At 40.5% G+C, this 25,590-nt stretch overlaps 1 protein-coding gene across 2 annotated transcripts in view; it reads right to left on the reverse strand.

The window, feature by feature from the left end:
* The window catches only part of WSCD1 (WSC domain containing 1), a 568,343-nt gene that overhangs the window by 269,457 nt on the left and 273,296 nt on the right, over nucleotides 1-25,590 (reverse strand). For both annotated transcript variants that reach the window (XM_044054265.1, XM_044054266.1), the window contains exons 4-5: nucleotides 24,341-24,525; nucleotides 15,770-15,891 (exon numbers count right to left, since the gene is read on the reverse strand). In XM_044054265.1, the coding sequence (XP_043910200.1) occupies nucleotides 15,770-15,891; nucleotides 24,341-24,525 (307 nt within the window). The remainder of the gene's footprint in view (nucleotides 1-15,769; nucleotides 15,892-24,340; nucleotides 24,526-25,590) is intronic.

The following is a 25,590-nucleotide window of genomic DNA, read 5'->3' on the forward strand; positions in this document are numbered from 1 at the left end:
TTTGCAGATTTTCCAAGAAATGAAATTTTATTTTCACTAGATTCAAAATATACCCTGGTAATGAAAGTATGGGTAGGACATTTTGAACTGCCTAAAAATCTACACAGAAATGATGCATGGGTAAGATATTACTGCTACATATAACCAGTAGAAATGAAAGTAGTCACTAATCAGAAAGAGACCAGAGCTGTGATATTACAAAAGAACAGACCACAGTTGCCTGTAGGCCAGGTGTACAAATGAGAGAAACTCTGAAAAAGAATCGTTAGCAATATTGTAGGGTTATTAGAAATTATATTAGTGTGTGTATCTCTCTCTCTCTTTCTCTCTCTATATATATATATATATATATATATATATATATATGGGGTCTACTTCTACCCATCAAAATGACATTTAATTGAAGCTCACTTACCTAATCCCAGTTCTTCGAAACTTCAGTTATCCAAAAGCACAGACTGCCAAAATCCTTTCCCTGTGAAAGGAACCATTTGGCCACCATGTTGAACTTTGCCCTTTCTTCAATGTAGTGCGATCTCAGAGTTGGAATATTTAAATGGGGGGGTGGAGTCCCCCACTTTGGTGGATTTAGTTTTGGTCCATGTAGGTTTTTTCTCATGGTGGCCAAGTGGTTTCTTTCACAGGGAAAAGATTTCAGCAGTTCGTGCTTTCGGATAACTGAAGTTTTGAATAACTAGGATCGGGTGAGTAAGCTTCAATTAAATGTAATTTTGATAGGTCGAAGTAGACCCATATATATATATATATATATATATATATATATATATATATAGAGAGAGAGAGAGATCGATGGATATATATGTAAAAATAACATGTACAGTACAAATAGATCTCAAGCATTTGCAAGGTTCCATAAAGTTTTTGTACAAGGCACCTCCTTGATTGCAAGGGATGGTAGTTAATCTACAGAAGTATGACTTGAAAGTCAAATCGGTATCAGGTAAGGAACTGCATATTAAAGATACACAGAGAACAGCACATTTGCCAGACTGCTAAATGAATGTGAGAAAATCAAAGAAGGTGGTGTTTCTGTAGATATTAGAGATAATTTCACCTCCCATCTAGTTAGACTGGGCAACTCCATGGAGTTACTACAAGTCCAGTCATAGATCGCCCTCCATGGGTCATGCAGTGCATGAAGCCTACTTGAGCAAACTGGAGATAATCCAAATATAACTGAACACTCTGGTTATGGGGGATTTCAATTATCCCACCATCAACTGGGAAACCTACACTAGCCCTAACCAACTAGTGCAAAAGTTCCATGACTTTGTTAACTCAAATGCTCTGGAACAAATTGTTCATACCCTGCCAAGAAGAACAAACATACAAGATCTGGTCCACACTAACATGCTAAACAGATGCACTACTGCAACTGTTAGACCCTTAATAGTTAAATCGGATCACAAATCAGTCACCTTTGAGCTGATACTAAAACCAGAACTCACAAAGTGTGAAATCAGACTAAAAAACTTCACCAAGGCAAACTATACCCTCCTAGATGAAGGTATAAATGCATTCCAAGCCCACCCCTCAGCTGGAAGTGGTAAATACACCAAAGCTTACACTAAAGCCCTGTACAATCACTTGCATAAGTGTATAGACTTGGTTATACCAGAAAGAATCAAAGCCAGAGCACCAGTTAAAAACAAGTCACCATGGTGGCCATCCAGCATCAACAAACTTTACAATAAATTCAAACATTTGCTGTCCAAGAAAACAAGGACTAGACCCCAACAATGGAAAAGTACCCAGCTCAGCGTCAACAGGCAAATGACAACTTATCAAATCCTCTAAGGGCTTCTTTGAGAAAAACTTGTCAAGTACAGCCAAGGATAACCATAAGGCCCTTTACAGTTATGTATGTAGCCTAAAAGGTAGGACCCAAGCATGTGCAGATCTAGTGACAAACTGTACCATACACACTGACCCCACAGAGATAGCAAACCTGTTAGCGGATAGGTTTGGAGAAAACTTTACTCCTTTACCCCTCCATACCTATCGCAAATCACCCACCCTACATGTCTGAAAAACAGGTTATCAAAGCCTTGTCCAAGGCAAAAAACACAGCCTCAATGGGATCCAACGGCATCCCAGGCTGTCTTCTAAACAGGCTAAAATATGAACTAGCATCACCATTAAGTACTCTTTTCATTCATAGTCTAAGCATAGGCTTTGTTCCTGCAGAATGGAGAACAGCAACAGTTATTCCCCTCCACAAATTTGGCCCATCAATAGATCTGGGGAATTACTGACCCAAAAGCCTGACCAGCCTCATTTGTAGTGTAGGGCCATGGAACGTATCATTATGGACCTCAGAAATAAAGACATAGACAACCTCCAAACCTTGGATTCTACCCAATTTGGCTTCCTGCATGTTAAATCTGGTAGAGTTCTTTGAAAATGTGACCAGGGCCATTGATGAGGTCAAGTCTGTGGACACAGCATACCTCAAACTTGGCAAAGGCTTTCGACACAATCCCACACTCAGGCATTAACAATAAACTTAGCAAACTGAATGTAAACCCCGTTGTTGTAAGATGGGTTGCCAAATAGTTTACAAACCAGACACACACTAACAAAGTAGATGACTCCACATCAACCAGCAGACCTGTTACCAGCAGGGTGCCACAGGAGTCAGTCCTAGGCACCCTACTGTTTGGTATATACTTGTCAGAAGTTCAAGTCAAAACTAACAGGTTGTGGCTGTCCAAGTTTGCAGGCAACTGCAAACTGGGCGCAATTATTGAATCCCCAAATAATGTCAGTATACTCCATGAGGTCTTACACAGACCAACAACTGATGTCTTAGTCATGGTCTCAAACTAAATGCAAAGAAATGTATCATTACTCTCTTCGGCACAAACAATGTCTCTTCACACTATCAAATCAGTAACAATATCCTAAGTACCCACAAAGTGGTAAGGGACCTGGGATCACAAGTTGACTATGATATTAACTTCGACTACCATGTATCTACTGTAGTAAGGAAGGCTTTCTATGTAGAACACTTTGTTAGTAAAGGCATCACCTCAATAAAAAAAGAGGTTATAACCCCCCTCTATACTTGGCACTAATCCAGCCCATAACTGAGTGTAATGCCCCATTTGGCAAGTACTGTACAAAGCACCTACAGCAGTTAGAGAGATCTCAGACATTTCTAACAAAGAACATCAAGGGACTCCATCACATGCTTTACACAGACCGACTAAAGTCCCTGTCACTATACTCTGTATCATATAGACTTCTTATGGGAGACTTATGCCTGGCTTACAGACCAATCTCAGACCGAAACCTAATGAACTTGCTGCATATCTGTGAATCAAACGGGACTATGGCTACCCATTCCAAGGACCTAATTATGGCCTGCAACTTAAATAGGACATGGTGGAGGGACAAATTTATCTCCCAGCGACTGACGCATCTTTGGAATAGGCTACCATTTCATGTGAAACAGAGCACCTGTATGAAATGGCTCAAGAGGAACCTGGACAAATGGATGGGGCACCACAAATTCTTACCAGGGACAGTACCCACAGCCCTCCTGGACATGGGCAGCCATTACTAAATGCAATATTAGGTATCGACTAGCATTTCTATGGTAGTACATTGGGATGAAACTGCTAGGCTTGAAATGACCTCTGGGTCGATAGCCAAGTAATCTATGATCCTGTGAAGTGTGACAGACTTTTAAAAGAAGAATTAGAACTTCTTTGGGTAATCCTGCATGTATTAATGACAACAATAAAACATTTCAGAGATGGACTAGCAGTAAGATGTTACAGTAAAAAGCTGGCCTTAGAAAATCATAGATAAGGAAGGAAATTCAGTATTATATTCCTTTAAAAGAAGAAGTGAGTTATTTTAATGCATAGTTTTCAAACCTGAGAGACTAATAGATCCTGTCAAAAGTGAGAAAACAAATGCTTGACTACATATATCAATCATAACTGGGAACAATAATGAGTAAAAAAGTAAAAAACAGAGAGTGCAGCCAAGACTGTCAAAGCAGCTAGAACGAATGGCGGATAAATCTGTAGTCTGCAGTGCTTATCAGAGAAAAATCCAAGACATGAGGTACTTACTGATGTAATCCATGTCCATCTTGGTAGAAAACTGCATCACCATGCATTGAGGTGGGTAGTCACAGATTTCCCAAATTCAAAAGAAGATGAGTATCTTATATGTGCAGGCTACTTTTTCCAAGTATTCTGAAATAAGACAACAGTCAAAAGTCCATGTGTGGTTATGACATTTAAATTTATATTCTCAAGACAGTGGTCATCAGATATTGCCATATCTGACAACTCTCTGCAAGTCATGAAGTGAGATGGTTTGTGTGTGATTTAGAAGTCAGATCACAGCATCACTCTGACACTGCTCATAAACAAAAGGCAAGGGGAAAGAACTAAACAGTGAAAAATATCATGAGAAAGAACAGTAAAAAAAGCTATTAAGATTGTAATCTTGCAATATCCCACCACATGAACACAGTTTTCACCAGCTCATGTGTTAATGAGTAGAAGGCTGAAAAGAATATTACCTACTAAAGCTACATTACTGATGCCAGAAATTGAATACAAAGTGTGCACAATGAATGAAATGCCAGACAGAAATCTCAGACAGCAACACTTTTATGATATAACTGCAGAGGACCATCAGATTTACAAAAAGGAGATAAACTAAGAATACTAAAGCCAAGGGAAAGCATGCAGCATGAAGCTAAGTAGTTGGCCAAGCAGCTGAACAAATATCCTTTTCTGTTTGTGGAGAAGATAAAAAGATGCACAAAAGAAATCACAGATATTTGTTCAAAAAGTATGTATGTAATAGTCCAGGAAGAACACCAATCAGTTGCATCGCAGTAAGTCATGTTGAAAGAAAATGAGGTGGTAAGGGCTCTGACAGAGAACAGCTGCACAGTGGGACTGCTGGAGTCATGTCTCCATGAAAAGTAGAAGCAGAAAGGACTGTCACAAAGGGAAGTATAATTAGCCTTCTTAAATGCCTTAGACTTAGAAGACCATTGTAGAATTCAAGCAGATATATGGACTTTTGAAATAACTAACAGGATTCCAAAAACTGAATTTTTTTTAATGAAGAATGACCTTTAGATTGATCAGAGTATTAATTTGTCGTAAACAAAAATATGTTTTATAATATAATGCACGCTACCTTCTCGGGTGAATGTGCATGTAATCATACATGAACAGACATTTACAAGTGCATACACACACGTGCACATATGTTATAACTGTAGGAAGCAGCATGTCTCAAGGTACACACATTTCTGCTACAGAGTTCACAATGATATACACACACCTTGGAGGTATGACCACACCCACACTGTGTCTATGTTACTTATTCACTGTCCAGACAAAATAGAATAATAAGGGGTAGGAGATGTGGACAAGGTAGCTTCATATGACTACAATGTTAGACTCGGTTCTCCTTCTTTAAAATTTGCATTTAATGTGTGTGAAACCTGGAGGCATGAAGTCAGAGCATAATTCTAACGTTGCTGTTTTTAAAACAGAATCCTGTGCTTTAAATGTTATTATTTAACCCTCAAGAGTTTTGATTTACTGAGATGCTAACCTTCTTTATTCATTCATTTCTGATCTTATCCTCTCTGGAGTTATTTCTCCTAGGCAGTGCATATATTGTAGAAAACATGAGAAGAAACTTTACAAGGTTGGAATAATGATTAATGCTGACAGCTTAAACAAGTACAGGGCAAACATATCTATTTGTGTATTTATCTGTTACCCATGCATGTGCCCAGGTATGCATAGGAATGTTGGTAAATACAGAATATTAATGAGGTAAATATTGTGAACATAAAGAGAATGAAAGTGACACTAGACATAGTCAGATAGCAATATGTGAAAAAGAATATTCCATTGGCAAATGTATAAAATACTGTTTCATGGAAAGACCTATAAAGAATCTGCAATGAATACAAGGAATATCCTTGCTGAGAAAGTACCTGGTTCTGAACCTTGGGCCAATTAACAATGCATTGGGTAGATTTAAAACAAGGTGTGCAGAAAGAACAAAGTATCCTGTCGGCTATATGAATCAGTGGAATACCTAACAGACAGCGAAAAGACATACTGTCTACTTCTAGTGCGACACACTGTCCCCTTCTACCACCAGATGTATGCTTCTGTTAATGACACACTGTCCCCTTCTATCACCAGACGTATGCCTCTGTTATTGCATGTATAAATTACTCAAGGCAACATTTTTATCTTTCTTTCTGTCCAAAGGCTATAACAAAATTATTCCTTTACAATTTTGAAAAATAAATTGTTCCTAAGAACTGCTGCAATCCAGTAAATACAGATAAGGACAGTTATATAGAATGCAAGTATGGCTTCCTTAAAATTGTCATCAAACAATGCATATGCCCACCAGTCAAACTACACTGGTCCAAACAACAGCTGTTTCAGACACTGAGTAGATGGGCCAAAAAGAAGGGTATGGGAGGGGAGTGAGGGAATTTGGCTGAATGTTGTCAAAATAACAAAGCAAGGTAAGGTAAAAGGTACACTAATCAAAAAAATTGAATGTTTAGCAATATTAAACTTTATGCTTTTGATGAAAAATGTTAATTTTTAATATACACAAAATTAGATATATTTTACTTCTGTCATTGACCTTTTATTTGCAAAAATATTTCCCCATAATAATAATAACACTGGCTGTCTAAAAAGTGATATGCTCACTGGCTTATTTTATTAAATTATGGAACTTTTGTATTTTCTGATTCATATGTGTATACCAGGCTAATGACCACTAGGGCCCTTATAAGCGTAGCCATGCAACCCAAACATAATCCACAAATCTGATGTATATAGAGGGTGAGACATAGGCGCCAGACCAGGGGTAAATTTCCAATTACCCATCCATTGGTCCAAGTTGCACTTAAATAAGGATAGGTAGGATCACATTTACCTTTATATGTGCGTTCTACACATGGGAGAATGTCATAAGGCTGAAAGGACTTTTTCAAAGTTCCGAAAAGTCAAGAAAAAAAATGCTTTGAACGTGCAATGAGTGAATGCATAGTGACATTTGCTCATTGTAGATTCAGCATTTTGGGTGCGGACTGCACTATAGTGGGGATAAGGAAATAGACCCTTTCCCGACATTAGTACAATCTCGGAATTAGTATATTAAAGTAGGAGGGTGTGGGGGGCACAGCCCCACACATGGCGGGGAGCAGGGGGCTTTCACCCTTGCATTTCATTGTGCGTTCGACATTGTAGTTTGAAAATCAGCGAATCTGCTGTCCGATTTGCTGATTTTCGAACTCCGGTGACGTTCGACATTCATAATTCGTCCTTTTGGTTCGCACAACAGCATGATCGATATTTTGATTTTCAACAATGTAAAGGTAAATCGTAGGATCATTAGAATCATATGATCATAGGAAGTTAGTATGCTATTAGCCCTGATGCCCTTATAAGGCTAGCAAGATTTTAGCCCATGTATAAATAAATGAGTAACCAATGCCCCTGTGCAGCAGGGACATGGGTGGAATCCGAGGGATGTATTTTCTATTTCCCATCCAGTTATCCAGGTTGTGCTTAAAAAGGGGTAAGGCGGTACTCTGTTTGATGTGGAGAGGGAGTTTATTCCACAAAAGGGGGGAGTCTCTGGGACACAAATCTGTCCCACCAACACATTCTATTGATGTCGTAGACCAGGTTAAGGCCATGTGTGTGGGTTACTCTAGTGGAGCTTGACTTGCGCATATGCAGCATTCCCATCAAGGTGGGGTCTGAGATCACCTTGTATGCCAGACAGAGGTCACCTCTGAAGAGTCTGTATGAAACAGAGTAGAGGGATAGAGCTCTTAGCGAGGCCCTGGATTCTCCTGGCGATGAACCTTCGTGGTCTCTCCAGCTGCTGCATGTGCTTCGTGAGGTACATGCCGAATGGGGTGTTGTACTCAGTAATGGGCCTTATAAGGGAAGATTACAGAGATGTTATGACCTCCTTGTCCCTGGATGAGATACCCTTACTCATGAGGTGGGCTATGGGGAAAGCGTTCCATACAATGGAAGCAACATAGTGGTCAAAAGTCAGGTTGCTATCAGTCTGAGTGCCCAAATCCTTCACGAATGACTGTGTGCTTAGGACATTGTTATTAATGTGATCATTTGTAGAGACATCACTCTCCCCAAAGGGGATAATGATGCATTTTTTTTTTGTATTCAGCTTGAGGCCATGTTTCTGGCGTCAGTCATTTGTTTGGGTGAGACCCTCCTGGAGGATGTCCATGTCACTAGGGGAATTGATGACAGCTCCCAGCTTGCAGTCATCTGCAAACTTGGTCAGCCATAGCCCACTGGTTTTAGCCTGCACCTCAAAAAAGTATATCCCAAATAACAGAGGCCCCAAGACCTAACCCTGGGATACACCACTCGATACAGATCTCCTGCTCGTGGTGGATTCCCCTATTTTGACTAGGTAGGTTCTATCAGTGAGCCAGTTGGCTACCCATCTGGTAACATATGGATCGATACCTAGTTGACAGAGTTTATCTATTATGCCTGAGTGGGAATAGTGTCGAAGGCTTTGGCCAGGTCAAGGTAGGCGATGTGCACTGTCTTCCCCTCATCCATGGCTTTGTTGACTGTCTCAAGAAAGTCGACCAAATTTAACAGACAGGACCTCCCCTTGATGAAACTAAACTGTGTGGGATTGAATGTTTGGAGGTTGCCAATGTCCTTGTTAATGAGGTCCATGATAATCCATTGCATGGTCTTGCAGATCAGGCTAGTTAGGCTGATGGGTCTATAATTTCCCGGATCAGTGGACGCTCCACCTTTGTGTAAAGGGATGACAGTGGCTGCCCTCCACTCAGGTGAGACAAAGCCGGTATTCAGGCTTTGGTTGAATATGGCACCTAATGGTGTGCAAGTTCCTGCCTGAGTTTATGTAGGATGCAGCCTGGTATGTTACTGGGTCCCATGGAGGCTGTATTTTTTGCCTTTGAGAGAGCAGTGATGACCTGATCCCTAGATATAAGGGGAAGGGGCAGGTACTGGGTATGTCCTGATTTACTGATGGGGTGGACAGAGGGTGTGAAATTTCAATGAATCTGTCAGCCAGCAAGTTTGCTATATCTACAGCATTTGTATATGTGGTGTCCTTGAGCACCAGTTCTGAACAGATCTGGGTGCTACCTTTGAGATTACAGACATATGTGAAGAAGGCCTTAGGATTGTCTCTAGTAGATGTGGCCAATTTGGACTCGAAGTTGGCTTTACAGGATTTCACTCGTGCTCTTATTTGCTTGTTCGGGCTAAGGAGAGGTTGCTTCCAAATGAGCACCTGCTCCTTCTTGGTCCTGGCCAGCAATGATTTCCTTTTGTTATAGAGTTTATTATTGCAGATGTCCACCAGACAGGTTTACTCTTCCTTGTGGAGGATGATTTAGTCCTGCCAGGTATTCCTGATTCCATGCATCTATATAAATGTTCGTATAGTAATTTGGTATAGTTTTGGATACTGGTGCCAGTACCCAGAGAGGGGGAGGGGACTGTGAAGCTATTTATACCATCCCTCAGGAGGCTGTAATTAGCTTTGGAAAAGTTTTTTTGCTTGACTCTAGCTAGACGAGGGTTGGGGGGTTTGGTTACTTCGAACATGACAGCTTTATAGTCTGATCTTACAAGGGAGGATGATACTGCAGGGATGCTGCAGTGGTTACTTGTGTTGGTTAATACCAAGTCCAAGATTTTATCACCTCTTGTGGGGTATTGAATATCTGTTCCAAAGCATTTGCACTGACAAAAATCAAGGACTCTCTGGACATTTGTGTTTTGGCATGAGTAGTTCTTCCAGTCTATGTTTGGGTAGTTAAAGTCACCCAGGATCAGGGTAAAGGGTTGACTCTTGATAGATCTGAAGAGGTCTAGATAGGCAGTTTGGGCATCTTGGGTCAGATTTGGGGGCCGGTAGCTAGCTATTATTTGTATCAATGGTTAACTGCACCTGGAGTGTCTCCTGTGCATCATACTGTTTGACCAGCCTGGAGGTGTGTATGTCTTTAATATATACTGAAACTCCACATCCTTTGGCTTTGCTACCCACAATTTGGGGTCTGAATTTATGATAGGATGAGTAACCAGGTATGGCTGAGGTGCTCTCTGCAGCTCTGAACCAGGTTTCTGTGACTGTGCAGATGTCAGCATTTTCCAGGGTTAAGAATGCTTGCAATGAGTGCAGTTTTATTTTTAGACTCCTAGCATTTAGCAGCATGACCTTTAATTTGGGTTTTGTTTACATTTTTATGTTGGTAGTTTTAACTCTGCTTCACATGGACAGGGAGCCTGTTCCAGAGAATGGGAATTCTCTGGGAAACATATTTGTCTCTCCAACTTGTCCTGGTCCTAGTCTCCTTTAATCAAGAAGTTCTGATGCTGTTTGTTTTGCAGATGTGCAAAATGTTCATCAAAACAGAGCCCAGTGATGCCCTGTATGCCAGGCAAAGAACACCTCTAAGAAGTTTGTATGACACTGAGTAAAGAGACAGGGCTTTGAGGTGATCAGCATAGGACATTGTTTTACTCCTTGTATTCTTTTTATAAGGATCCTTTATGGATGTTCCAGTTACTGTACGTGTCTAGTCAGGTACACACCAAAGGGGGCATTATACTCTATGATGGGTCTGATGAGGGTCAGTTACAGTGGAATGATGATCTTTCTGGGCCTAAATGCCATGCCTTTGCTTATAAGTTGAGCAACAAAGAAGGATTTTCTTACTGCCTTGGACAGATGTTGGTCGATGGCTAGGTTACCATCTACATGAATTCCCCGCAACAAGTGTTTATCTGTGTTAGACATTCCAGAAGACTGTTCTTGCCTTGGGGGGATTCAATGGCTGCTCCCACTTAGTGATCATCTGCAAACTTGGTTAGCCATAGGCCTTTGACTTTGGCTTTGACATCCAAGAAGAAGATGCCAAAGAGCAATGGGCCTAGCAATAAGCCCTGGGGGAATCCACTAGTTATGTGCCTCTTTGTGGAGATGGCCCCACTGATTGCAAACTCTTGGGTCCTATCAGTGAGCCACCAAGCTATCCAGTGTGTTATAAAGGGGATTTTACATCTTTATTCACTCATGCTAATAGGTACCCTAACAATTGTGCAAGAGGAAAAAAGACTTTACTTCTCAGCTGTGTTCATAATAGTAATGACATCCTGAAAACACATATCCTGTTTTATATCAGACAATTTTTATGTCAGACGATCACTTTATACAAAGTGCTCTGAAAAGTTCTGCTGATAAATTACTGCATTGGTGATTACTGAAATTCCAATCACCATAACTGAAATCCTCAAAAGTGCAGGACTGAAATGTGCAAATTAAGGGGAATGCATACTAATTCCAAGACTGGTGTATTGAATTGTATTCCCGCTAGTCCAAGACACATTGATTTAAGAAGTAATATATAAAATAGCAGAGGTGTGGAATTGCAGCCCACTATTTTGGAGGGTACAAGGGGGTGAAGCTTCTCTGAAGAAATATATAAAGTGTGAGAGTTAGGTTTCAAGGATCACTATTATCTGTTGATATTTCAATTTCATTTTTGAAGTTTGGGGACTTCTAGTACCAGGTCTTGTGGTGATGCAACAGCTGTCACGTAGACAAACCTGGTAATCCACAATAAAACCCAAAACAATCAACAGACTTAGCACTTTCGTCCAAATAATGCTGGCTTTTGTACTAGGTCTTGCATTTTTTATATGGACAAAATAAAAAAAATATATTCACATAGTCATTATGTACAAAAATGACATGCAAGCAGAAAAAACAAAGTAGAGAGCAGTCTCTCTTAAGTAAGTGAGACTGAATGAGGACAGACCAAGATACATTCCCTAACACTTTTAAATAGGCTTCTGATAAAAGCATTCGAACTTTAAACAATAAGAAAGACAGACAACAAAAGCAAATTTAAAGCTAAGTATACTGAAATATAAGTAGAGTAAACATAACATAGAATGCTTTATTTAGTTATGTTAGGAACCTGGGTGGGAATTCCCAGATATGCTCAGAATGAGTCCAAAATGACAAAAAATACACCGAGCCCACAGACATTGCCAACATCCTAGCTGACAGGTTCAGTGCAAACTTCTCCCCCCTCTCCCCACCAAAAGGGGAAATATCTATCCCAACAGAGTGCTGTCCCCCTGACATCTCAGATGCTCAGGTAAGAGCCGCCCTCTCCAAAGCAAAAAACACAGCATCAATGGGACCAGATGGTGTCCCGGGCTGCGTCCTACATGAACTCCAAGAAGAGCTAAACCCAAACATAAAACTACTGTTCAATCTTAGCCTTACTACAGGATATGTACCCAAAGAGTGGCGTACAGCAACAGTGGTCCCTCTCCACAAAGGTGGTGCCTCAACGGATCCTGGAAACTATCACCCCATAAGCCTGACTAGCTTGGTCTGCAAAGCAATGGAAAGGATCATCATGGACCTCATAAATAAAGATATTGGGGACCTACAGACACTGGATCCTACCCAGTTTGGCTTTGTTAAGGGCAGATCCTGCCTCTTAAACCTGGTTGATTTCTTTGAAACAGTCACCAAGGCCATTGACGAGGGAAGGTGGTCCACACAGCCTACCTGGACCTCGCAAAAGCCTTCGATACAATACCCCACTCGGGCATTACAGATAAGCTCACCAGCTTAAATATAAACCCCTATGTCACTAGATGGGTTGCAAACTGGCTCAAGGACAGAACCCACATGGTTAGAATTGCTGGAGCCATGTCAGACTCCGAACCAGTTACAAGTGGCATCCCACAAGGCTCAGTCCTGGGACCTCTCTTGTTCGGTATATATTTCTCGGCGGTACAGGCCAACACGGAAGGACTGTGGCTGACCAAGTTCGCAGATGACTGCAAACTGGGCCCCATAATCGACTCTCCAGCTGACACAAGCATCCTCCAAAAGGGCCTCATAGAAACAGACAACTGGTGCCAGAGCCATGGCCTCAAGCTAAACGCCAAAAAGTGTATAGTCATCCCCTTTGGCAAAACAAAGTGCCCACAAATTACCACATAGGTGGTAATCCATTAAGTACAGAAGAAGTCATTAGGGACCTGGGGACCCAAGTTGATAGCAATCTCTCATTTGACAACCACGTGGCCAAAGTGGTTAGAAAAACATTTTATATAGCCCACCTAATCATGAAGGGATTCACATCTAGATCAGGGAGGTCATCGTACCTCTTTACTCATCCCTCATCAGGCCCATAATTGAGTACAATGCCCCTTTTGGGATGTACCTTACCAGACACCTGCAGCAACTGGAAAGACCCCAAAAGTACCTCACCAAGAGGATCAAAGGGCTCAAACAGATGCCATATGCTGCCCGGTTAAAGAAACTCCAGCTCTACTCAGTGGCATACCGCCTGCGCAGAGGCGATCTGTGCCTGACGTATAAAGCCATGTCCAACCCGGAATTAATGGACATGCTGCACCTCAGAAAATCGAAATCCCATCGAGCTACGCGCTCGAGACTTGAACCTCAGCACTGAAATAAATAGGACATGCTGGAGGGACAGATTCATAACCAAGAGGCTCCCTTCACTCTGGAATAAAATCCCAGTCCAGGTTAGGCAGAGTCCCACATTGACTCTCTTCAAGAGGAATCTTGATGAGTGGATGGGAGATCATAGGTTTACCCCGGCTATCACTTCTGTGTCTCTGTTAGACAGAGGCACAGTATACTAACCTCAAAAAAGGCATAGCAAAATTAATTTAAAATGGGTGGCGAAAGCCAAACACACTCTGGCTAGGCTTATAAATGCCCTAGGGCAGATAGCCTAGTATGAACCTATGAACCTATGATTGCAGTTCATTAAAACATGAGGTATTTTTACGTACTTAAATGTGTGTATAAAATATTTAAAATGTTCTTTTGGTTCTTTTTGCAGAATTCAGATGCTCATAATATAATGCAATATAATATATATGTGTGTATATATACACATCTATATCTATATATATCTTTATTTATATATATATTAAATATATATATATATATATATATATATATATATATATATATACACACACACACACACACACACACACACACACACACACACACACACACACACATATGGGTTCCATTGGTTTGGTCAACAGAGTGTTTGGTCAACAACTGTTTAATTGACCACATTTGGTCAATTATATAGTGAACAAGTGACCTCTGAGTTAGCATATATAATTAGCGGGGAGGCACAGCCCCCATATGGAGGGTACAGGGGGATTGCTTCCTGCAAAATCAATATTTTAAAGTTGTACATGCTGAAGTTCTTCATTGGCATATGCATAATAAGTTGTAGAAGTTTCGGTTTTCAATTTACATTAGCTTACCTTCAGGATGTCTACTTACATGTAAGCTGACCAACTTAAGGAAAATAATACACACACACAAACGCACACACACACACACACACACATATACATACATATATATATATATATATATATATATATATATATATATATATACATATATACATATATATATATATATATATATATATATATATATATATATATATATATATATTAATGTGTGTGTGTGTGTGTGTGTATTCATCGAGCGGCCTTAGGCCAACTGGTGCCCTAGGCAAAAAGGCTCCACGGCGCCCCCATCACACCACCCGGTGCCCCTCATTCTGGTCTACCTACACCAAATAAATACAGGAAAAGCGCTCCTACTAGAACGGCGCCCTAGGCAACCGCCTTGTTGGCCTATGCCTAAGGCCGGCTATGAGTAAAATTAGACCTTAGAGGGAGCAACCATAATATATTTCTTGAAATAAGGAAAATGGTTAAACAAATACAATTAAATTCCATTTCCTACTGCAGGTCTTAAGAAACTGCAATTTATAAAAAGCATTCTGGAGTTAAGGACATAAAAACAAGAAATACCATCTAGCTATATGTATTTGTATTTATGCTATATTCATCTTCTGATACGAAGCTGCAGTGCAGCTGTATTAACATGCTACAATGGCCATGCCTAGTTACAACAGAGCAGAATTCAAAACAGTGGGCAGAAAAAAGTGCAAAGTCTGTTTGTAAAATGATACAGCTGCTGATTTGGCACATCTATGCCCTCCTTTGTAGCATTTCATATGAACAGCAGAGCACTTTAATCTTCACACTATGTCTGTTACTGTGGTTCACCAGGTCTATATTAAGATGTCAACAGGGCTGTTCATTGAACGCCATTACAATAACACATATCCACCGAAATAACAAAACTTCGAGGGGAAAAAAAATCACTGGGGCAACAATAAACAAAAGAAACCGTCAGACACTATGAAGTGGGGGGCTTTGTGCCCCACACCCCCTACCTAAATATACCAACTTCAAGATTGCACTACAGTGGAGGGAAGGGCAAATTCCAGACAACAGACAAGTGTTTTTTTTCCCCTGGGAAAAAATTTGCTTATGTAGCCATTCAGAGTTTTGGTATTTTGGTGGATATGCGTAGATGAAAGGGCGTTTGATGAACAGCCCTTTCAAAAAGGTAATATAGAACTGGTTCACCAGAGGCTTCTTCTGATGGCTGAGATATAACTGCATTCTATATGTCCATTGTAATGTAATATTTGCCTTCTAAGAGTTATTTATATTCACAGCCACTGACTGCAACCTTCACACAAGCACACCAGTGTACAGAACAATGCATCTCTTACTTTTTCAGTGCAGAAATCTGTGCATATGATGTCCGTCATATTCAACTGCTTCAAGAAAACAGGAAATGTGGCTGTTATATTTTGTGGAGTTTTGAAACATCCTCGATAGAAGGTATTCCTGTCTAAATAATATTAATAAAAATTAACAACAGAGCCATTATTACTACATCCATCTTATTCAAAATTTGCTGTGCTAAACAAAACATCACACATCTTACAGATTTATGATTCATCTAGATGAATATGAGGTACAATTAACTCTATAAGATACAAAAATATAGCTTTGTAGCCTAGTCTGCCATGATTTCAAAATAATACACAAAAGCTATTTTCTAAATTTATGGTTTTCCACCCAATGCTGTGAGAGGTGATGATTTCGGTAATAAAAAAACAATAAGTTGTGAGGAATAATCCTGATCTGAATAACAGCAGCACTTTTGTTTTCAATACTGAATATAAATGCAGACATTTTTTTACTTGTGTAAAGCAAAATTCTCTTCTCAGATATATTCTATGACATTACTGAAAACAAATAAATTATGAGAGAAGATGCATTTTAATAAGCTGGGTAAAGAAATGCCATCCATCCTTAAACTGCTATAACTGTACTGCAGAGGCCAGTTCAGCCTTGGAGTTTATAGCCTGATGTTTCTTTTTGTTGAGATTCATTTTTGTCTTTCTTGAAATCAGACTGTGTTTATTTTTTTTTTTTTGGGGGGGGGGGGCTCTGACCAAAGTCATTGACTAACAGTTTAGTAAATAATACTAATAGTTTCTATGTTCTATGTGTACATCAGAAAATATAGACATGATACATTTTTGCTTTGATTTTCTGTTCTTTCCTAAGAACATAAGAAAAATAATTGTCATACATTTTTTAAATGAAGTCATTCTAGATGATTGACAGTAAAAGAACTGCTGCTGCCAAATAATGATTTCATTGTGTACAGCATGAACATTAATGGTAAATGAGGTTTGGAACAAACCAAATTGTTCAGGGCCACCAACAGTGTTGAGGGTTAAGGTTGGGGAGGGGAGAAGAGGATAGCAGGGCTGGAATGGCAGTGTAAGGAACAATAGAGGCATTAATATCAGGAAGAAGGAGGGTTGGGGAGGAAGTTAAGAGATTAGATGATTTTATGTGAGCGTAACTGGGGAAGGTACTGCTTTTGGCATGAATTTGCTACTGTAGGGATTATGTCCATGATAACCAATAGATACTTGGGGAACAGGTAGGCCTTGGGTTAATTTTGGGAAGTATTTTTTTCTTTCTCCCTTTCTCTACTTCTTAACGCTCTAAGTATGGTTACCAATTTGGGGGACAGGAGTTTGGAATTTATTTTGTTTGCCTGTAGGGAAACTGAGTATGGTTCACAAGCCTACTTGGGTACACTGCTGCAGCATTTATCTTTGAGTTGGCCTCTTTTCACTGTCTGTCATTAAATTCTCCAATTTGGTTTAGAAGTTAGTTCTTGGATTATTAGGCCTCCCTGTTCTGTCTAGGTTCAGCTTCATTTCAATTGGACAGTGGTGGAGTGGTTTCTTCATCTTATGGTGTCTTTAGCTCCTTGTCCTTGGTGGCTGTGGTGTAGGAAGGAGCTTTCCTTATTGCTTGGATGATTCCCAGGCATGTTAAAAGTGTTTGTGAGTCGTGAGGTGCCCGTGTTTTATTGCTGGTATAAGTGGTGTGAGAAGGAGCTTTTCTCATTGTTAGATGATTCCTGAGTGTGTCAGAGGTGTTTGTGAGCAGCGAAGTGCTCACAACTAATGGTCACCAGCCATGCATGCCTGGTGTGCATTAACCATTATGTTAGCATGTGCAATATGTATCTCAATGCAGGCAGATAAAGGGGGTTGAAAATTAAAAAAAGAAATGTGTAAATGTAAAGGATGATGAGCCTGAAGCAGGCATTTGAAATGCATGGCAACAGGATTTCTTTTGCTGTAGCATGTGATTAGTCACCTCATGCTAACAATAGTATATGTGGAATTTAGTGCAAGAGTGAGACTTTGGATAATACTACCCTTATTAGTCTAGAAGAAAGCACTGGCATGCAGTGAGAAGGATGATGGTCAACTGCTGGTTGCAGAAGTCTGTTTTCAGCTGCACGCCCTTTCTTATTACCCACTTGGCATGGAAAGATTATTGGCTTGCGTGGCAGGTGAGTCCTGTGTGCACTGCAGTGCTCCGTGCCTAAATTGCAAATGAGTTTAGACATGCCTCTCCCACTTTTTTTTTTTTGTGTGTATTCCAGGCAGAACTCTCCACTGTACAGGTTTTGCAGAATGTCCAGATTTGGGCTTCATAGAAGGCATGGCAGGTCTTTACAGTGGGAGTTCAAAAATAATGACAGACCGAGTTACAGATGTATTATCCTACAGAAAGTTGTGCTTAAGAGCAATGTTTAGGATTGTCCTGTTTGTGGGTTGTGGTCCCACTTTTAGTAGGGCTGGTTTTTTCAGCTTGCCCCCTTATGGGTTTTTATTTTTTGTCATTTACAGTGGTCTGTTCTTTTGCAGATAGTGGAGGCAGAAATGTTGCAACAGACATGGGCAGCCATCATCTCTCAGGCTGAGTAGCTATTTTGCAAATTGCCAGTTAGTGAGTCCTTAGCAACTTAGCAACTGAAGATCTGGGTGAATCCACTCATAACAGGCAAAGGTAGATTGCGAGAAACAATCTGGTGGCTAGAGGGAAGAGGACTCAACAGCCGAGGAATGCTGTTACGGTGAACGTTCCAGCCACTGGAGTCATGTACAATGAGGTCACAGTTAATAACACATTACTGGATGCTCAGTTAGGCCTGTCAGAGTTGGTGTGGCTTGGGAGTAGTGTAGGGACAGGTGGGGATGATGTACATCAGGAGCAGAGTGAAACGGGTGGCGCGGGTGAAGAGCAGCAGAGCTTTAGTGAAGGTTGATATGTTCACAAAGAGGCTTTTGGTGATGAGGAGGATTTAGGTTTGATTATCGGAAGTACATGGTCATCCACAGGTGGAGTGGAGTCTCAACAAAGTGAAGTGGGATCGGACTATGTGATACATCCAGGTGACTGGTTAGCTACACAGCCTTGGGGCAAGGGGGGGGTCTTTTTGACCCCTCACATACTGCTTTCAGTTAAAGAAAAGATCTGGAAAGGAAAGTACATCTATATTTTCAAATTGATTGATGCAATTACTTTTAATAATTATATAATTGTTGCAATGGGGAATGGAATAAGAAACCGCAAACAGTAAAGACCTTTTTGCTGCCTTAGTGGCCTTGGGGTGGAGGAAGGTAGGTAGACTCCAACCACAGAACAAAATGCCTCTAACCATCCAATCTATGCCAAACAGTCTTGGCTTCAAGAAAGCCTTACCACAAAAACTCCTTAGCTCCTGGCTCTGCCTTTGCCTTAGTAACTCCTAATCTCCCACCCACCTACCTCACTTCTCTACCTCCTCCTCTGCTAATTTTCACTCCCTGACCCCTCTTCTACCTCCTTCTGTACCCAGTATCACACTTCCCCATACTTACTCCTAATCTTCTACTATCTACCCTCCCATCCCCCAGCAAGTCATCCTCGCACTTCCATGTCCCTACACTCTTCCCCTTACTCTAATCCTTTTTTCTCCTTTTTCACTACCTACATCCTTTTTTTCATCTCAACTCCTCTCATCTACTTGTACAACTCTGAAGATAGTCATACCCTCAATTGAAACCTGCTGCAACTTATTACTAAACCTCGCAATTCTCCCTGTTAACTGTCCCTGTCTTATTTGTGTTCCTATCATGTAGTCAAACTTTTACAAGTTCGAATCTCATATGGTCGAGACCATAAGTTCGAATTTGTAAAAGTTTGAGCGTTTGAATGGAAATCTCCATAAGCAGAGGTTTCCATTTTGTTCAATGGGGTACAATCTCAGATTTGGTATATTTAAGTAGCGGGGGTGTGGGATGTGCCGGGGGTCTTGCCCTCTGCTTAAAACAGTTTATTTTGTTTTCCATTGTTTTTTTTTTTTTTTTTTTTATCCATAATCGAAGTTTTGTAACTTCGAACATAATGGTTCAAACATTACGTGTTTGAAGTTATAAGACTTTGATTATGTGATATAGACTCATCTTATTTCACTACTAAATCTTGTATTCGTATTCAAACCATGTTTTTAACATCCCTATATTTACTCTGTCTTTGCTTCTTATTTATGGAAATTTTTAAACATTATTGTCATTATCGTTATATTTTTACTTTTTTATTGTTTGTTATTATTGTTGTTTTGCTGGAGCTTTTCAATCCCAGACCTCCTCTGAAAAAGGGCTCACACCTACATTGGACCTATCCGAGTTAACAAATGCCAATATAATAATAATAAAATGTTAGGCTTCATTTATTACATGGTGGTTTGGTTGGAGAAGAATACCACCTTGGCCTTACCACTCTTGGCTTATTTTTTCACCACCTGTGAAGTGTGTAGGTATGCATTCAGCTGTGCACTGTGAAGGCACGTTGGTTAATCTGAGTTCACAGCAGCCTGAACTGGGTGGGTTATTTTCATAATTTCCTGGATTTCAAAGTAGTTGGGTAGCGGGAATTTTCAGGGGGGGGGTGTCCTTTCAAGGGGCAATGGGAAGACCAGGGGATGCATTTTTCCTGTTAAGGTCCAGGTACTGCAGAAGATGCTCACACAATTTCCCAATCCAGCGGTTATGGACAAATTAATAGCTGGGTATTCTGAGTGATTTTTTATTAAATCAAGGGTGGGAGGGGATGGGTCCATTTTCAGGAATTTATGTTCCTTACAGGGGATGGGATTTTGGAAGGTTTTGTTGAAAAAGAATAGCAGATGGCTAGGTTGTTGGGCCGGTTTGATATTCCTCCCTTTAACAGTTTTAGGATTTCTCCATTAGGCTTGGCTCCTAGGAAGTCGACAGGTGAATTTCATTTGATTCACTATTTGTCTTACCCTGAGGGGAATTTGGTGAATGATTTCATTTTGAGAGATGACACAAGAGTCAGTTATGTGTCTCTGGATGATGCAGTGCAGGTCATTCAGGCATTTATGGACCCCTGGTTGGTGAAGGTGGATACTGAATCTGCTTTTCATTTATTACTGGTTCAGGAGGAAGAGAGGCCATTGCTGGGCACAGTGGTTGAGTTTAAGTTCTACTCTGATAAGGCTATGCCAACAGGATGCTCAATGGCCTGTGCTACTTTTGAGAAGTTTAGCACTGCTTTTCACTGGATTTGGCAACAGTGGTTGGGCAGTCAAAAGGTGGTAAATTATTTGGATGACTTCTTAATAGCAGATGAAGGGTCTGAAGGAGCACTGAAAGGTATGCGGGTGTTCTTGGAGACATGTAACAAACTGGGTGTTCCATTAGCTATACAGAAGTTGGAAGGCCCAAACAAGGCATTGGACTTTCTGTGACTGTTAGTTGATACAGGCCATTGTTTGTGTTTTTTTACTGGATAAGAAGATAACACGTTTGCAAGAAAAGATGTGATAGGTGAAATCCACGGACAAGGTGCAGATTAAGGATGTCATGGAACTTTTGGAGCTCTTGAATTTTGCATGTCAGGTAGGTCACCTGGGCTGTAACTTTTATAGGTCTGTGGCATTTTTGTTGAAAGGAGCGAAAAGCAAACATCATTGGGTGCATGTTAATAAGTTAGTGCAGGCTGATTTAGCATTGTGATTGTCTTTATTGGACCAGTTTAATGGTATGCCATTCTGGCAGGCAGATTGGGTTGTTCAAGAGGATTTGCAGTTGTTTACAGAGGCAGCTGGAGGTATTGGGATGGGGGTATACTTTGGCGGGGAGAGGTTTGCTGATCACTGGCCAGCAGGATGGAAGGACAACTAGAAGAAGGATGTTGCCTTTTTTGGAATTATTTCCAGTTTGAGTGGCTTCAAAGGTCTGTCAGGAGAGGTTGCGGGGAAAGAGGGTTATTTTTTCATTCGAATAATATGGAAGCGGTGCGAGTGTTACAGACAAAGACTGCAAGGTCTGATTTGCTTTTGTGAGTATTATGCAAGTTGGTTTTGCAGAGTTTGATGATTAATTTTTCTTTTACAGACTGATAGCTTGTATCATTTTCAGTTTAGCGGGTTCCATCAGTTAGCTCTGGAGGCAGCAAATAGGCTGATGGTATTGTGAGATGAGCTTCCGCCCCATTAGCCTGACGAGCCTAGTCTGCAAAGCTATGGAGCCTATCATCATGGAACTTATAAACAATGACATTGGTAATCTCCAAACTCTGGACCCTACCCAGTTCGGGTTTGTAAAAGGCAGATCATGTCTCCTAAACCTGATAGACTTCTTTGAAGAGGTCACCAAAGCTGTAGATGAGGGTAAGGTGGTACACAGAGCCTATCTAGATCTCACCAAGGCTTTCGACACCATCCCCCACTCTGGAATTATACACAAACTCACTAAACTAGGTATAAATCCCTATGTCACAAGATGGATTGCCAACTGGCTTACTGACCAAAGCCACACTGTGAAAGTAGCAGACTCTAAATCCAACTTCAGACCAGTGACAAGTGGAGTACCACAGGGTTCAAGTCCTGGGTTCTCTCCTGTTTGTTATCTACTTCTCTGAAGTACAGGCTAACACAGAAGGTCTTTGGCTAACAAAGTTCCCAGATGACTGCAAACTAGGAGCCATAATCAAATCTCCTAACGATGTGGACATCCTACAAAAGGGCCTCACTGAGACAGATGCCTAGTGTCAAAGCCATGGCCTCAAGCTCAATGCCAAAACGTGCATTGTCATCCCTTTTGGTAAAAACTCTGTACCTGTGAACTACCACATAGGTGGTAGTCTACTTAACACCGAAAGTGTGATAAGAGACCTTGGGACACAGGTGGACAGTAGTCTCTCCTTTGATAATCACATCGCCACAGTAGTCAGGAAATCCTTCTACGTGGCACACCTCATCACAAAAGATTTCTCATTCAGGAAAAAAGAGGTCATTGTTCCCCTCTACTCATCACTCATTAGACCCACTATAGAATACAATGCCCCTTTTGGTATGTACCTCACAACACATCTGCAACAACTGGAAAGGTCACATTAATACTTCACAAAGAGGATTACCGGCATCAAACAGATGCCCTACTCAGACCGTCTCAAAAAACTCCAGCTTTACTCTGTTGCATATCGCCTATTCAGAGGCGATCTCTGCCTAACATACAAAGCTATGTCAAACCTAGAGCTACTGGACATGTTCCACATAAATAAATCCCAATCCCTCCGAGCTACACGCTCTAGGGACGTAAACCTTGTCACCACAATAAACAGAACATGCTGGAGGGATAGATTCCTATCTCAGAGACTTCCCATACTCTGGAACAAACTACCTATCTATATCAAACAAAGCTCCTCATTAGCACTCTTCAAGTAAAATCTTGATGATTGGATGGGAGATAGGGAATTCACCCCGGGGATCACTTCTGTGGCTCTGCTTGACAGGGGCACAGGAAAATACTTTTCTTGGGTGGCAAAAGCCAGGGTACCATTTGGCTAGGCTTATATAGGCCCTAGGGCCAATAGCCTAGTACCTACCTATGAACCTGTGAACCTATGATGACTGTAAGGCCATTGTTTAATGGGAATTAGATCTGCATCTGATGTGTACACAGAGGTATGGGAGGTGACAGAATTAGTGCACCTTTTGTGTGCTACATTTCTTGCAAAATTTCTGTATACTTTGATCATAATCTACACAGTATGCAGAAATAAAAAATCTGTCATGTTTCATGTTTTTATAAACTCTAACCTCTTTCTAATGTCACTGCCTGTTTTATGTATTCGACATCGCCCATTGACCTTGGTCATCCATAGTTAACACCTTGCTCATCCGTTTATTTGTTACCTTCTAATGATGACAGCAGGGAGGTAGACATGTGGTACTTTCACTGTGTAAGAATAGGGTTACAATTCATCTCTTCCCTGGTGCATGCAGACAATATCAATGCACATTACCAACCAGGGCAACCAGTATAAAATTGTCCCAGCTATTTTTATATCACCTCAGTGCAGTATTATCAATTTCTCTTGCGGCTTCATGGCAGTAGGTCACTGTCTCTCCCCCAGCACATGGCAAAGATGAGCTGACCATTCATCACTCACTCTCTCCATGATAGAGATCTTGCCTCTCCTCTACATGCCCCCCCACCACCACCACCACCACTACCACCACCACCACACTGCAGTAATCTCCTTGGGATTTTATTTACACTCTCAGGCAAAAATGACTATCAAATAAAACAGTGTTAAACATGCTATGAAACTACACACAACTTTAAAAAGCAGTAGTGTTCAATCTGAAAACACCATAAAATCATTTATTTTATCTTGAAATATGTTAGTCAATGTTTAAGAGACTATAAAGAGCTGCAATTGTGACAGAATGATTAAGTTGTTCAGACTATTTATTCCTTCCACCTATCTTTCTTTTCATCAATAAAGTATATCATTAAAAAAATAGTTTATTATGCATAACCTTTTTTAACTTAAATATGTTTACAAAATAAAACAAAAAGAATCAAAATAATAAAAGCATGGTATCTATGCATGATACATACAGCGTTTTGTTGCACGTTCTGGATCTTCTATCTTATAGAGGGAGAGACGATTTACGCCACCACAAATGGAACCTTTTTCTCCCTTGCACTCTATATGACATTCTTCCTCTCTTGCAGTGGTTACTGGCATCTTGTTGCCACAGTAGCAGTCTCCACCATACTCCAGGCCAGCAAAGATGTATCCTCTGCAGTAAAAAAAGAACATGTTTGGTGACAACAGTTTTTTCTCCGAAATATAATAATAGAATGCAATTTTTATTTCAAGTTTCTAGACATATTTATTAATGCCATCTTTCTTCTTGTTCTTGCATGTGTATCAGGAAAATACAATGAACTGAAATACTGAAAAACAGACTTTGACAGCAGATGAATGGAGTCTGACCCATCAAGTGTACCCATGTCATTGCCTGAACATTCTGTACATTCATTTAAATGACAAGTTGTATTTTTTGTCATTGCTATTCTGCATGCCTTTTCTATGCAGTTATGAAATCCCATACTGACTGCAGCCCTTTGCCCCTTCATTGTACCTAAAACACTAGTCTAAAAAACAAATTCTATCATTTCTTGTGAAACATCTTGCTTCTGTCATTAAACTGTGCTCCCTTATATTGTTGCATCTTTGTTTACTGAAAAAGGTTATTTTGCATTTGTTTGCTTTTTTCTCTGATGTATTATTTGGACCACCATATCTATTATACAGATTAAATTTTTTTTCTGTCTTTCTTTGAGTTTCTGTACTGACCATGCAATGTATTTTTGTACTCTGTAGACATCCCCATTCTTGCCACACATTTCCACAGACAAGGGTCTTCAGAATTTATCTGCCCAGTCACACGCAACCATTGGAAGGCCCACAAAGATACCTTGTTAAAAGTATACAAGGCCTAAACAACATGTCTTATCCTGTCTCTATACTCGGTATGCTACAAACTGCTAAAATGTGACCTGTGTCTGGCATACATAGCATCCTCTGATCCATTACTGATTTATTTACTGTACATCAGCAATCAAATGGCATTAGAAATATTTAGTCTAGGGACCTAAACGTCTTCAGCAACATCAACAGAATGGCTTGGAGCTACAGGTATATCTTGCAGAGGATACTGAGGCTATAGAAGAGAGTCTGCATCCACATAAAAAAGCTCATCCTTGTCCATGTTCAAGCACAACTTAGCTCTATGGAATGGAAAGTGAAAATTCACCCCAGGACAGCTCCCATAATATGCATGGGTTAAAGCATGTCAGAG

This window comes from Protopterus annectens, chromosome 13.part0 (assembly GCF_019279795.1).
Source record: "Protopterus annectens isolate FY-2018-M chromosome 13.part0, PAN1.0, whole genome shotgun sequence".
NCBI classification, from domain to species: Eukaryota; Metazoa; Chordata; order Ceratodontiformes; family Protopteridae; genus Protopterus; species Protopterus annectens.